General features: G+C 49.8%; 2 protein-coding genes across 5 annotated transcripts in view; one reads left to right on the forward strand and one right to left on the reverse strand.

Moving 5' to 3' along the window:
* The window catches only part of BTBD18 (BTB domain containing 18), a 14,973-nt gene extending 3,904 nt beyond the window's left edge, over positions 1-11,069 (forward strand). Inside the window, exons 2-5 of one of the 4 annotated variants that reach the window (XM_029956047.1) lie at positions 3,247-4,606; positions 4,778-4,854; positions 6,000-6,164; positions 8,810-11,069. In XM_029956047.1, coding sequence (XP_029811907.1) covers positions 6,041-6,164; positions 8,810-10,821 — 2,136 coding nt within the window. In that variant the 5' untranslated portion in view covers positions 3,247-4,606; positions 4,778-4,854; positions 6,000-6,040 and the 3' untranslated portion in view covers positions 10,822-11,069. Of the gene's footprint in view, positions 1-3,161; positions 4,607-4,777; positions 4,855-5,117; positions 5,183-5,902; positions 6,165-8,809 lie in introns of those variants that run through there. The other 3 variants (XM_029956048.1, XM_029956050.1, XM_029956049.1) reach the window with 3 other exon arrangements.
* Positions 11,070-11,520: 451 nt separating this feature from the next.
* On the reverse strand, positions 11,521-12,979 carry SELENOH (selenoprotein H). Its single transcript, XM_029956052.1, has 4 exons — positions 12,701-12,979; positions 12,475-12,620; positions 12,230-12,360; positions 11,521-11,706 (listed from the first exon to the last, which is right to left on the reverse strand). Exons 1-3 carry the CDS (start codon positions 12,820-12,822, stop codon positions 12,260-12,262), a joined length of 369 nt encoding a protein of 122 aa, XP_029811912.1. The 5' UTR covers positions 12,823-12,979; the 3' UTR covers positions 11,521-11,706; positions 12,230-12,259.
* Positions 12,980-13,386: the final 407 nt, after the last annotated feature.

The raw sequence follows: 13,386 nt of genomic DNA on the forward strand, positions 1-13,386 counted from the left end.
AAAAAAAAAAAAAAAAAAAAAAAAAAGGGACAGTCGGAAGAAATTCAAAAGAAAAGAACCTGCCGTGCAGTCAAATTCCAGAGGGCCATCACTGGTGCATCTCTTGCTGATATAATGGCCAAGAGAAATCAGAAACCTGAAGTTAGGAATGCTCAATGAGAACAAGCCATCGGGGCTGCCAAAAAAGCAAAAAAGGCTAGGCAAGCATCTAAAAAGACAGCAATGGCTGCTGCCAAGTCTCCCACAAAGGCAGCACCTAAGCAAAAGATTCTGAAGCCTGTGAAGGTTTCTGCATCCTGAGTTGGTGGAAAATGCTAAGTTTGCAGATCAGATTTTTAAATAAACATCTGACTATAACTAGAAAAAAAAATGAATGTCAAGAAACAATTTTTTTTAAACAAGACTGATAATAATAATGACGTGGCTTATTCTACCCTGGATGTCACAAACTCTTTGGACAGTTTGACATTTAAGCTGAAATATTTAAGATGAAATCTGAATGGGAAGAAGCAGCCAACCATGAGAACATATGAGCATTGGTAACGACTAATGCCAAAGCTCTTCAAGTGTGAGGCTGAAACATGCTTAAACCAACCGTTCAGAATGAGGAGGGAGTGATAGGAATATGAAAGAGTCTACAGGTTACTTAGAGAAAGGAGTTTTGATATTTCTTTCTTTAAAATGTTTATTTATTTATTTTGAGAGAGAAAGTGCTCCTGCACATGAGTGGGGGAGGGGCAGAGAGGGAGGGAGAGAATCCCGAGCAGGCCCCACACTGTCCGTGCAGAACCCAACCTGGGGCTCCATCCCACGAACCATGAGATCAGGACCTGAGCCGAAATCAAGATTCGGATGCCTAACTGACTGAGCCATCCAGGTGCCCCTTGACTTTATTCCTAGGAAAAGGAAAGCCTATGAGAGTTTTCAACAGTAGAATGACATGATCTAACTCAGAATTTGAAAAGATCTGGCTGTTTATGTGTCAAATGGATTAAAGAGGGGGCAAGGGTGAAAGCAAGGAAATTAGTTTGAAGCTTGAGTTGCAGTAATACAAACCTGACGACGGTAGTAACAGTGAAAATGGAGAGAAGTCAAATAGAGGTGGTGGTGATGGAGGAGGGCACTTGTGGGGAAGAGCACTGGGTGTTGTATGTTTAGAGATACATGGTTGTTTTTTATTGGGGTTTTTCTTTCCTTTTTTTTTTCTTTCTTTCGTTTGTTTTTGTTTTTAATGTTTATTTATTTTTGAGAGAGAGAGAGTCAGAGTGCAAGCAGGAGAAGGACAGAGAGAGAGGGAGACATAGAATCCGAAGCAGGCTCCAGGCTCTCAGCTGTCAGCACAGAGCCCGACGCGGAGCTTGAACTCACGGACTTCGAGAACATGACCTGAGCTGAAGTCAGACACAACCGACTAAGCCACCCAGGCGCCCCATTATTTGTTTTGCTTTTAACACATGGAATATTACATTCAGTGCTCAGTTTCACAGCTCTCAAAGTTTAACTCCTCCACTTACACACAAAGACAAACAAGATACCATAAAATGCTGAAAGATTAGGGAAGAGCTAGGAAATAACATCATGTTAGAAAAGAAATATTAAAAACAAATAGAGGTGGTGGTGATGGAGGAGGGCACTTGGGAAGAGCACTGGGTGTTGTATGGAAACCAATTTGACAATAAACTATTTAAAAAAAACCAAATACATTAGAAATATTAATTTCAGGGCTGTGCTGTGCTGACTCTACTTCTAAAATAGACTAAGACTAGGAACGCGTGGATGGCTCAGTCGGTTAGATGTCTGGCTTCGGCTCAGGTCATGATCTCACAGTTTGTGGGTTCGAGCCCCGTGTCTGACTCTGTGCTGCCAGCTCAGGGCCTGGAGCCTGTTTCAGATTCTGTGTCTCCCTCTCTCTCTCTGACCCTCCCCTGCTCGATGTCTCTCTGTCTCTCTCTCTCTCTCTCTCTCTCTCTCTCTCCCTCTCTCTCTCTCAAAAATAAATTTAAAAACATAAAAAAAATTTAAATAGACTAAGACTATAAATGCCAAGGAGAAGAAATGAAAAAAAATTCAACTCCAAGACAAAAACAAAAACAAACACCACTGGCTATCCCTACAAAAGAAGACCAAATATTTTTACTCCTCTCTACCCTCTGGTGGCTACATATTACCATCAAAAATTTGTCCTTTTTGAAGCCCTGGGTAGGATGGCCATTTATCATGGCCTTTAGAAATTCTATCACAAGATTTAACTAAAATGGTGTTGGATTCAAAAAGAAGAAGAAACTAGGAAGTGAGTCCTCTCTACTTCTTGAAAATTAATCCAATCCTAATAACAATAAATCCATGAGGGGATACAACATTTATACTTTTCACACAAGCCCGCAATATCATCTCTACTGGTACTCTACCCACCTACTCAAGTCGATTCTGCCATAACAGATGCCTGAAACAAGTATTGTTCTGCCTTGTCTTGTTTTTTTCCTTGCTTGGGTCCTCCTACTAAGTCTGATGTCCTTTCACAAACTGCTTCCTTTTCAAAATATAACTGCAACCCAAAATGTCTTCTGTTCCTTGATCTTTTTTCCATCTTGAGAGCAGAGGTCTCAAACTAGGAAAATATTACCTGACTTGGAAAATGCACCCTGCCCCCCATATCTGTCACCTTCTCAATCCTATTTTTAAAAATGGGGGGGGCACCTGGGGGCTCAGTCGGCTCAGTATCTGACTTCGACTCAGGTCATGCTCTCAAGGTTCGTGGGTTCAAGCCCTGAGTAGGGCTCTGTGCTGACAGCTAGCTCAGAGCCTGGAGCCTGTCTTCTGATTCTGTGTCTCCCTCTCTCTCTGACCCTCTGCAGCTCACACTGTCTCTCTTTCTCTCTCAAAACTAAATAAAACATTAGTAAATAAAAAGAACACTTTTTCTAATGCTTATTTATTATTGAGACAAACAAAGCATGAGCGGGGGGAGGGGCAGAGAGAGAGGGAGACACGGAATCCGAAGTAGGCTCCGGGCTCCAAGCTAGCAGCCCAGAGCCTGACATGGGGTTTTGAACACACGCACTGTGAGATCAAGACCTGAGCTGAAGTTGGACGCTTAACCCACTGGGCCACCCAGGCGCCCCAATTTTGATGACAAGTATAGGTGACATGCTCCCCAAATCCTTTCTGAGACAATGTTAGGTGCCCATAAGCCATATTTGAGCGCACCTTACTACTTACTCACCTCCCGGCATTGTTCCTTTGCAGGTCCCCCGTCTCTCAGGCATCTTCGCCTTCGGCCTCCAGTTGGTCTCCGTGGAGGCTGCTCCGTTTGAATTCACCGCACTCCGTTTCCAATGGCTTTGGATTCGGCCGTCCTCACCTAGAGCAGGGCATCACGGGGCATGGAATCGAAGCCAGGCCCCAGGTCCTAACACACACACACACACACACACACACACACACACGGGGAGGAACCGTTGTCCAGCTTTATAACGCGTTTAATCTTACAATCATTTACTTTGTTACATTACCCTGAAAACAGCTGTTGCCAGTCAAGAGGTTTGCTAAATAAATCATCTCTGGACGGACGTCGCAGGCCCGTCCACACTGGAAGTTCTGCAACCCCCGTGGTCCCACCAATTTTAGGGTGGAGCGGGATCTGTGAAAAACCGGATTTCAGACACCAGCCCAACAGCCTTGTTCCTGAGCATCCCGGGGCTATAAGATTAGAGAGATCTGATCTAGGTGCAAGGGAGACCATCCAGAGGCTTTCGGCTCCGAGAAGCCTTCCTCAGTGGGGCCAGGGCCACTTGCAGCGTCTTCAAAGGGAAGACGGAGGTGTCCTTCAACCGCCTTGGAGCCTACCCTCCTGGGGAGTCCTGACCCTATCCTCCCGGTGATCTCGATGGGTGCGGTGGGACAAGCCGGCCTCCACAGGAAACCCTCCCGAGCGGGCCTTCCAGCTTACCTCTCGCAGCCCGACCTTCTTGACTCAGCCCTCAAGTCCCTCGAGACTTAGCCTCCCGCCCGAAGCGCTCTTCTCGCTGTGATTGGCCGCCCGAGAAGGCTTCGGCCAATGGGGATGACGTATTCAGGCAGACGTAGGCCCGAGGGCTGGGGGAGGAGGAGGGACGTCAGGCCCCACGACGCACTGCGCGCGAAGCCCCCCGGCTCGAGGTGTGTGGTGCGGGCCGCGTGGCCTCCGGACCCGGCTGTCACCGCTTTCCGGTGCATGAGGGTGCCGGGCCCGCAGCGGTACGAGGGCACCAAGGAGTGGCTGCAAAGCCCGTGTGGCCAGAGGTGGTGGCGAGGGTGAGTCCTGAATTCGGGCCTCGATTCCCACACTCCATTCCCAGAAACCTTTGCGCCGAGAGGTCTCTCTTCAAAGGAGTTGGGCCGGGGCTCCCAGAGCATGAGGGACGCCCAGCATTGCAGGGCCTTCCCTGAACCCTGATTCCTTGCTTCTGGACGGGGAGCGGAACCCTCAGGCCTTTGGCCCACCTCCGCTGCTTTGCTAACCCTCCCCGAGCGAAGCTGGACTTTGGGAGGAAGCAAGACAGCCTGGACAGAGGACCCGAGCACCAAGAGGACGCCAAGAGCAACTTGTCCTGCAGAGCTGTTCCAGGTTGGGTCTGGGGGCAAGGCCGGGGGCTTGGTGTATCGGGAAGCTTCCCCAGAGCCTATGTTTGGCTTGCAAGAACTGCCATCCTCCGCCTCCCGACCCCATTTCCGGCTGAAATTGGCATGGAGCCTACCCCTTCTGAATTAACCTTTCCACTCCCTTCTTTCCTGATAGTTTGACGGGAACCGTTCAGAGCCTTCGGTGCCACCCGATAAAAGGCTGCCTGCCAGGAAAGGAACGCCAGCTGTGCAGTGAGTGTGGGGGTTTCAGTGCAAAAAGCTGGAAATGGAGTAAGCTTAAAGTCAGAAGATTCAGCTTGTTTCTGGAAGGGTAGAATCATTAATTATCCTTGCTCCGGGGTGAGCCAGGTGATTAACCAGACTGACAAACCGAAAGGTCAAATTCTTTGCCAGTTTCCAGGCCGCATATGGCTCTCTTTGGTCAAGAACATCTGAAGCAAGGGTGGCAACGTCCTTATTTCTTTCTGTAAGAGACTTTCCCAGAGAGCCCAGCACCTGCTTGTCTTTATTGTGCACCCTCTGCTGGTTAGTGTGATAGAGTGAGCTCAAAGAAAAGAAGGTGTGTACAGCTTCCTAGAGAATTTTATGTTCGATATTGTTTTTTTTAAAGGGTTAAATTGAGGATTATACCCATGGGGCTCAGAAGTGTGGTGTTCCGGAAGAGTATGAGTTGTCAGCACTATTGGTATTGAGTCTCAGTGGTAATGTGAGTGCAGAAGATTTAAGCATAATGACAATAGCTACTTTTTTTTTTTTTTTTAGTTTATTATTTACTTTGAGAAAGAGAGAGCTCGAGGGCAGGGCAGAGAGAGAAGGAGAGAGAGAGAATCCCAAGCAGGCTCTGCACTGTCAGCACAGAGCCCAATGCAGGGCTCAAACTCACAAACCATGAGATCATGACCTGAGCCACAGTCAAGAGTCAGATGCTTAACTGACTGAGCCACCCAGGTACCCCAACAATAGCTACTCTTTTGGAAGTGATAGTTGTTATGTGCCAGGCACTCACAGTACTAAGCAATTTTACCTTCATTGACTCATTTAACCTTTAAAACAGCCCAACCAGGTAAGTACTATTATCATTACCATTTCATAGATGAGAAAAGTGAGACTCAGAAAAGTTAGGTCAGTTGCCTGAGATTAGGCAGTGAAGCTAATAAATAACAGAGCTCAGATTTAACTCCGCACTTGCTTCTGAGCTCCCACATGTAACCACTGTGAAATCCTTTCTTGAGATCCCTTTGGCACAATTTCTGGCTTATGGTAATTCAACTCATGGCTATTGTCTGTCTCTCATTTTCAAAATTTCCCTATCATTTCAAAGACAAAAAACAAATTAGGTGCAACCATTCCTCTGAAATGTACTGTCTCATCCACAGGAATCTGATCTGTGAAGACATAGGTTTGTTAAGAGACCAACATGTGCTCTCCTGCCAGTTCCAAAATCCTATATAGGAATCCTCGGCTGCTCCGCTTAGCTTTTGTGCAGCTCCATCACCAGCAACAGAGTGGCGTGTTCTGTGATGTCCTTCTGCAGGCAGAAGGTAAAAGACTGGTGGGGACTCCCTTGAAAAGTCACTGTAGTGGGGTGCCTGGGTGGCTCAGTCAGTTACGCGTCTGGCTTCAGCACAGGTCATGAACTCACAGTTTGTGGGTTCAAGCCCCGTGTCAGGCTCTGTGCTGACAACTCAGAGCCTGGAGCCTGTTTTCAGATTCTGTGTCTCCCTCTCTCTCTCTCTCAAAAATAAATAAAAAGAGAGAGAGAGAGAGAGAAAGAGAGAGAGAGAGAGAGAGAAGTCACTATAGGATACTCACAATAGAATGAGATAAAAATCAGTTCAGGGTCGGGGAGTAGAGGACAAAACCAAGAGAATGTATTATTATCCCCTTTGAGCAGTAGAAGTTGTTTGGGAAAGAGCTGTTTGTTTCTAGGACAGCTGCTGTTTCCAAGAATGAATAGGAGACTATGCTCTTTTTCTTTTAAAAAGTGAAACTAATTGTAAAGTTTAGGAAGCACAAGAGAGGGCCACCTTCCTAGAATTGAGGAGGTTGGGGGACAGGCGTTGGGGAGATTTTCTTGGAGAAAATAACCCCTTAGCTGAGATCTGGAAGACAAACAAGTAGAAGGAAGTGGGGAAAGATTTTCTCAGGCACTGAGAACAGCATGTACAGAGATTTAGATGTGACCAGGGATTTGTGACTGGCCCACTATGGCTGAGTGCAGGCTGCAAGTGTATCAATCAGAGATAATGGCTAGAGAATTACCAATGTAAGGTCTGAAGTGTGATGCAAAGGAAGTAGGTCTTGTCCTCGGGACACTGGGAAATGTATTAAAGGTTTTAAGAAGGTGGTCATGATCAGGTATCTGCTTTAGAAATAATACTTGGGCTGCATGAGAATTACTGGATTGTTGTTGAACTCAGATAGGGGGCTATTTTGGAATTCAAGAGAGGGAACGGTGGCCTAAACTAAGGCATTGAGAAGAGAAATGTTTGGTTTATAACCACAAAGAATTTACAAAACTTGCTGCAGTTAAGGGCATAGGCTCTGTAGCCAAATTCCCTGGGTTCAAATCCTCCTGGGACTTGCTATAACTGTGTAATTGTGGTGGGCATACACTTAGCTATGCCACTGTTTACTCATCCATAAGAACAGCTACTTCACATGACTGCAGTGAAGATCGAATCAATGAATGCTGGTAAAACCCTTACTTAGTACATTATAGGGCACACAATAAGGACTCAAGAAATAGTTGCTTTTATTTTATTTTATTTTATTTAATGTTTCTTATTTATTTTGGATACAGACAGAGACAGAGCATGAGAGGGGCGGCGGGGGTGTGGCAGAGAGAGAAGGAGACACAGAACCGGAAGCAGGCTCCAGGCTCTGAGCTAGCAGTCAGCACAGAGCCCGACACGGGGCTTGAACCCACGAACGTTGAGATCTGACCTGAGCCGAAGTTGGAGGCTTAACCAACTAACCCACCCAGGCGCCCCCGAAATAGTTGCTTTAAAAAAAAAAAAATTGTTTGAGGGGGCGCCTGGCTGGCTCAGTCAGTAGGGCATGGGACTCTTGATCTCAGGGTTAAGTTCAAGCCTCATGTTGGGAGTAGAGATTACTATTACTCTGTATCTATAGATAGATGTTTAAAATAAATAAAAATGAATCTAATGTTTAATTAGATAAAATGGGTAAGGAGAATAAAGAGTATTTCTAGTTTTCAGGCTTGGGAGTAAAGTGCATACTTACTTTGAAGTAAGAAACAGGAGGTTTTGGGGTTGGGGAATGGAGTTCACCTTGTAGAAAGGTTGATGCAGGCTATGGTATGTTCAGTGTCTTAGGAAAGGTATCTGGGACAGGCGCCTGGGTGGCTCAGACGGTTAATCATCAGGCTTTGGCTCAGGTCATGATCTTGTGGTTCAGGAGTTTGAGCCTCGCATCGGGCTCGGTGCTGACAGCTCAGAGCCTAGAGCCTGCTTTGGATTCCGTGTCTCCCTCTCCCTCTGCCCCCTCCCCTGCTCATGCTCGATCTCTGTCTCTCAAAAATAAATAAACGTGGGGGAAAAAGCGGGGGAGTCAGCAGCAAGAAACTGAAGCCATGAGAGAAACAAACAGAGATGGCCAGGGATATGCCCATAAATAAGGTGTCTCCAGACAGACAGCTGCCTGGTAGACAGTGCCTAAGAGGTCAGGAGGGGAATGAACCCTGATTATATGCATCCAAAACTCATGTTCTGTTAGGTCATAAGCAGCTTCTGTAAAAAATTTCAAATTCTCGTGAGTCAAAAAATTTAATCCCCTTTCTGTCAAGCAGTGGGTAGATCTTAGTGAACAAGATAGATGTGGTCTCTATCCTCATAGAGTTTCACTTTAGTGAAGGAGATGGACAGTTTTAACAGCGGTAGCTAAGTGCTCCGATAGCTAGAGTACCTCTGTGCCCAGGAGCAGCTAACCTAGACTGGAAGTGGGTTGGGGAAAGGCTTTCTGACAGAAGTGTCTATACTAGATTTTGAACGATAAAGTTTGTTAGCTAGGTAATGTCAGAAGGTTCTAGACAAACAAAAGTCTTCTATTTGAACTTCCATGGAAAGAAATTGAGAGGAGCAGCACCTTTGGATAGTAAAGACTTTCCTTGGCCTGTGAACATGCCAGTTTGCATGAGATAACAAGTGTTCGGATTTCCTTCCAGGTGAGGCTGTTCCAGCCCACTGCTGCATCCTGTCAGCCTGCAGCCCCTTCTTCACAGAGCGCCTGGAGCGGGAGAGGCCAGCTCAGGGTCGGAAGGTGGTGTTGGAGCTGGGGGGCTTGAAGATCAGGACGCTCAGGAAGCTGGTGGACTTCTTGTATACCTCAGAGATGGAAGTATCTCGAGAAGAAGCCCAGGATGTGCTTTCTGCTGCCCGTCAGCTCCGTGTATCTGAGCTAGAATCCCTCCAGCTAGAGGGTGGGAAGTTGGTGAAGGCCCCCCAGGGCCGAAGACTGAACCGGGAGTGCTTACAGCCTCCAAGTCCTGCACCAATCTCTGCCAGGGTGGTGGCATCCATCCGCCGCCCTCGGACTCCACTGCCTGTGACTCAGACTCCTTGTTCTCTTGGGCTAGTGAGATTGAAGTCCTTGGGAAAAGAGGAGGGGCCCCTGGAGAAAAGCAACCAACAGAACACAGAGAACTTGTCTGGCAATCTTCTGCTCAAGAGGAAGGCCAGAGCTTGCCCAACTCAAGAAAAAAGCTCTCCACCATCAAGCCATAGTCAGGGACCTAAAGAGAACAAGAGCGACTCTGCCCATGCTCCCGCAGCAGTTTCCCCACCTGGTAGGTACTCCTCTGTGGACAAGCGACTATTGCCCAGAAAGATCAGACTGAGTCGCTCAAAGCCGTCTCCTGACGTCTGCACACCCAAACCTTCTGGCACTGTAAGCAGACCCAGCTCAGTACCCACAGCCCCTGGCCGGCGTCTTTGGCGGCAGAAGAGTGTAAATAAAGTACCAGAGGACAAGGAGAAACCAGGGAGAGACAGTCCTCTACAAAGCCTCCCAAATCCATCTGGTCTTGAAAATACAGGTGGGAGCAAGAAGCGGAGCCCTGAAGTCAGGGCGCCGTACTCAGACTCTGCAGAGGGGCAAGTTGGAAGGGTGAAGCTTAGGAAGATTGTCAATGGGACATGCTGGGAGGTGGTACAAGAGCCTCCCCTCAAAAACTCTCAACAGAGCCCTCAGGCCCCGGAACCTGAATGCTCAGAGCCTGCAGGGACACAGCCATCCTCAGTTACGGAGCAGGCTATGTTACCTGCCAGAGTAGACCTGTGTCAGGACACCCCAGTGTGCTTCAGGCTACAGGACCTCCTGCTCTCTGCTAGCCACTCGCCAGACCACCCAGTGGCGAAGTCGGAGTTTGGGTCCAGTCCAGAGCCGGTTGGGAAGGAGCCCGGGTTGGATATTGACTGCAGAGAGCACTACACGTTTGACACACCCCTGCTGGGGCCGCCGTGCGAGGCTGAGGAGTACCGCATCACAAGTGCTGCTGCCACCAGTGAGCTGGAGGAGATCCTGGACTTCATGCTGTGTGGCTCTGACATCGAGCCACCCATAGAGTCTCTGGAGGGTCCTGGAGGCGAGGGCTGCAGGACCCCTACTTATCACCTGACAGAAACAGGAAAGAACTGGATCGAAGGGGAGGAATGGTGTCTGCCAGACATGGAACTCTGGCCCAGGGAGCTCACGGGACTGGAAAAGGAACCTATTGGTGAGAACAAAGAGCCAACCAACTCCTTTAGCCCCCTTGTCCTGCCCTCTGAGATGAGTGAAGGGGAGGAGGTACCTTCAGTAGGAGACCCTTGGACTCCAGATCTGGAAATTACCAGTTCCCAGCCACTGGATGGTCACAGAGAGAAGCTTCTCCACATGGACTCTCTCGACCTTGCCCAAAGGCCCTCTGAGGATCTCTCACCTCCCTGTTCAAACTGGATGGACACTAGGCCGGAAGTGTCCCTAAGTACGGAGGAGGTATTACACCCTGCTCCAGAGGCAGGCAAGGAGGAACTTGGCAACTCTGAATTGTTGGACCCATTTCTTGCCAGCTCCGAAGAAGAAGAGATTGATGTTGTGGACTGGACGTCAGAGGGGAGGCTGGTGCCCGTGGGTATTCCCTCTGTGTGGCCCGACCCTTCCTCAGAGTCAGACACAGAGGTGGACATACTAACATAGAGCAGGTACTGCAGGTCGGACCCTGGGAGGGTGGGAAGTGTTGACTAGCAAAAGGTGTGTGGGCACATGCCCATCCCCTCAGCACGAGAGGCAGGGGTACTCCGAGCTCTCTGTGGGTCCCTTCCTATCCTCCCCAGGCTTTGGGAGCCAAGCAGAAGTAGTACCGTGGGTACAAAATTATGGACTTGAACTGTCTTATTTCTTTGTAATCTATTTTCCAGTTAGTGATAAACAAATGAAACTATAAACCGTGTGGTCCCCAAATCTACTAGATCATAAATAATAACGCCAGGGATCCTAAGTTATAAGACATCTAGTCACTGCTCATTTGATAGTAAATGAGAAAAACACCCTCTGTGAAACAAAGTATTTCAGAAGGTGTGAAACAACTGGTTAAGAGCGACAGGACGGTTTCCAGTACCTACTATGGGGCTTATTCGCTCCATTATGGGAAGGCTAGTCAGACCTCTGCAGGGGCCAAAAATACAGAACTCCCATCATCACTCCCAAGAGGTGTTCTGTGAGTTGGGAAGACATGCATGCTTTAAAAAAATCACTTTCCCCCTATAGTATGTGCATTTCACATGATCTACCAGAGACCCTAGAAGCTCCAGGTTAACTGGTGACCTTAGAATATGAGAAATACCAAGGGAGCCAATCCCACAAAAGGCCAAGCTTTGTCCATCTAATGCCAGAACATTAAGTTATTACCAAATATTTATTTCAACTTTTATTAAACCAAGTCCAAGAACTTTTTCAACACCTTACTAGAGGGCTGCCTCACAACTGAACCATCACTTCTGGAGGAGAAACGGCTTCAGGCACATGACAGAAGTTTGGCCATGTCCCGTCATAAATGCTCCAAACATCACCAGGGACAGAACGCTGTGAACATGAAGGGGGGAAAAGGTTAGAGAAGGGGCCCAGGCAATCCTAAAGACTGAGGAAGATGTGCCCTCCTTCCCCCCGGGAGCCCACAAACCCAGGAGAGTTCAAGGATAACATCCTACCACATTTCACTCAGCTCATCATGTGCCTGACAATATGCTGGAGCATTAGGGATAAGAAACCAGGCACATCCTTGGGGCCAGGAGTGACAGTACTGTAGTTCTTACGTGGGATCAATAGAATAACTACCTTCAAAAGGCACAAATTGCATTTCTGTAGAGTCATTTACATTACCATACGCATCCTGACTTAGCTCAAGGGCAGTGAAACAGGCAGTTAGCCAAAGTGCTTCACACCTATAGGAAACAATTTACTGCCGATGTCTAGCCTTCCTACCAGTAATACGGGGACACCTTGCGAGCAAGCAGGGGGTTACAAGTGGTAGACCCTGTGTGACACGGGGTAAGGGAGAGCTGCTTCGCAAGTAGCCGCACTCCACCCGCTCCCGCCCCCTTCAAACCTCAGCGTGAGGACTGCTGCTCAAAGCATCCTACGAGAGGTACTTCTTCAGCTCCTTCACCACCTCTTGAGGCTCAGGGAACTTGAGTTTGCGTGGGGGCCCCTTCTTAATCCCAGTCCAGAGCTCCACGCCTGAGAAAAGACCGAGGACAACGAGGTCACTTCGCCATGCAGAGCTTCTCCCCCAAATCCCGGGGCCGGCGGTCCGAGACCAGCGCTGCCCGCCCGCCCCGGGCCCCCACTCACTGCTGCCGTCCGGGCGAAGCAGCGTCACCTCGAAGCTGCCCCTCCGAGGCTTGGCAGGATTCACCTCCACCGGCAGCTCCGGGGTGTCCAGGCGCAGCGCCTGGCTCAGGGCCGCGGCGTTGCGCCCGTAGACGCGTCAGCTCGTGCTGGGGAGAGACGGGGAACTCAGAGGCCCGGGCCTTGGTCGGCCCCGGCCCGCCTCCCCGTGCCTCTCTAGGCCCCTCACCAATGCTCGATCACGACGGTCGCCTCCTCCACGCTCTTCCGGTCGCCCGCCGGCTTCTCCCGCTTCCCTGCAGCCGCGACCGCCTCCGCCTCGGCCTTCCGCTTCCTCCCGCGGGAAGCCATGGGGCCGGGAGCCGAGCCCACCTGGGCGGCAACAGGGTGGAGACGCGGCCACCGAGCAGACGAGGACTCCGGCCGGCGCCGCTGGAGCCCCAAACCGCAGGCCAGAGAACCCGCCGCCAGGCTCAAGCCCCTCCCTCGCTACGGAAAGCGCGGCCCGGGCGCCCACGTGGCCGGGAGGCGGGCTTCCGGGCACAACCACTCAGCCCGCGTCCGGGGGTGCGTCTCCGGGCACAACCACTCAGCCCGCGGCCTCGGGGTGGGGATGGGTCCCCGGGCACAACCACTCAGCTCGCGTCCTGGGGGTGGGGGTGCGTCCCCGGGCACAACCACTCTGTCGGCGGCGGCGAGTGGTTGGGGGTGCGTCCCCGGGCACAACCACTCTGCGTACGGCCGGGGTTAAGGTACTGGGAGCCCCAGACCGAGCCACCCGCGCGTTTCGGGCGGAGCATCGACTAGACAGCTCAGAAAACGAGCCGTACTTCACACAAGCCTTTCTGTAAGCGTCCGTCCGGCTAAAGAGCGTGCCCCACGACAGACAACCCACCCGCCCCGCGCCCTACCTCC

This window comes from Suricata suricatta, chromosome 11 (assembly GCF_006229205.1).
Source record: "Suricata suricatta isolate VVHF042 chromosome 11, meerkat_22Aug2017_6uvM2_HiC, whole genome shotgun sequence".
Lineage (NCBI taxonomy): Eukaryota > Metazoa > Chordata > Mammalia > Carnivora > Herpestidae > Suricata > Suricata suricatta.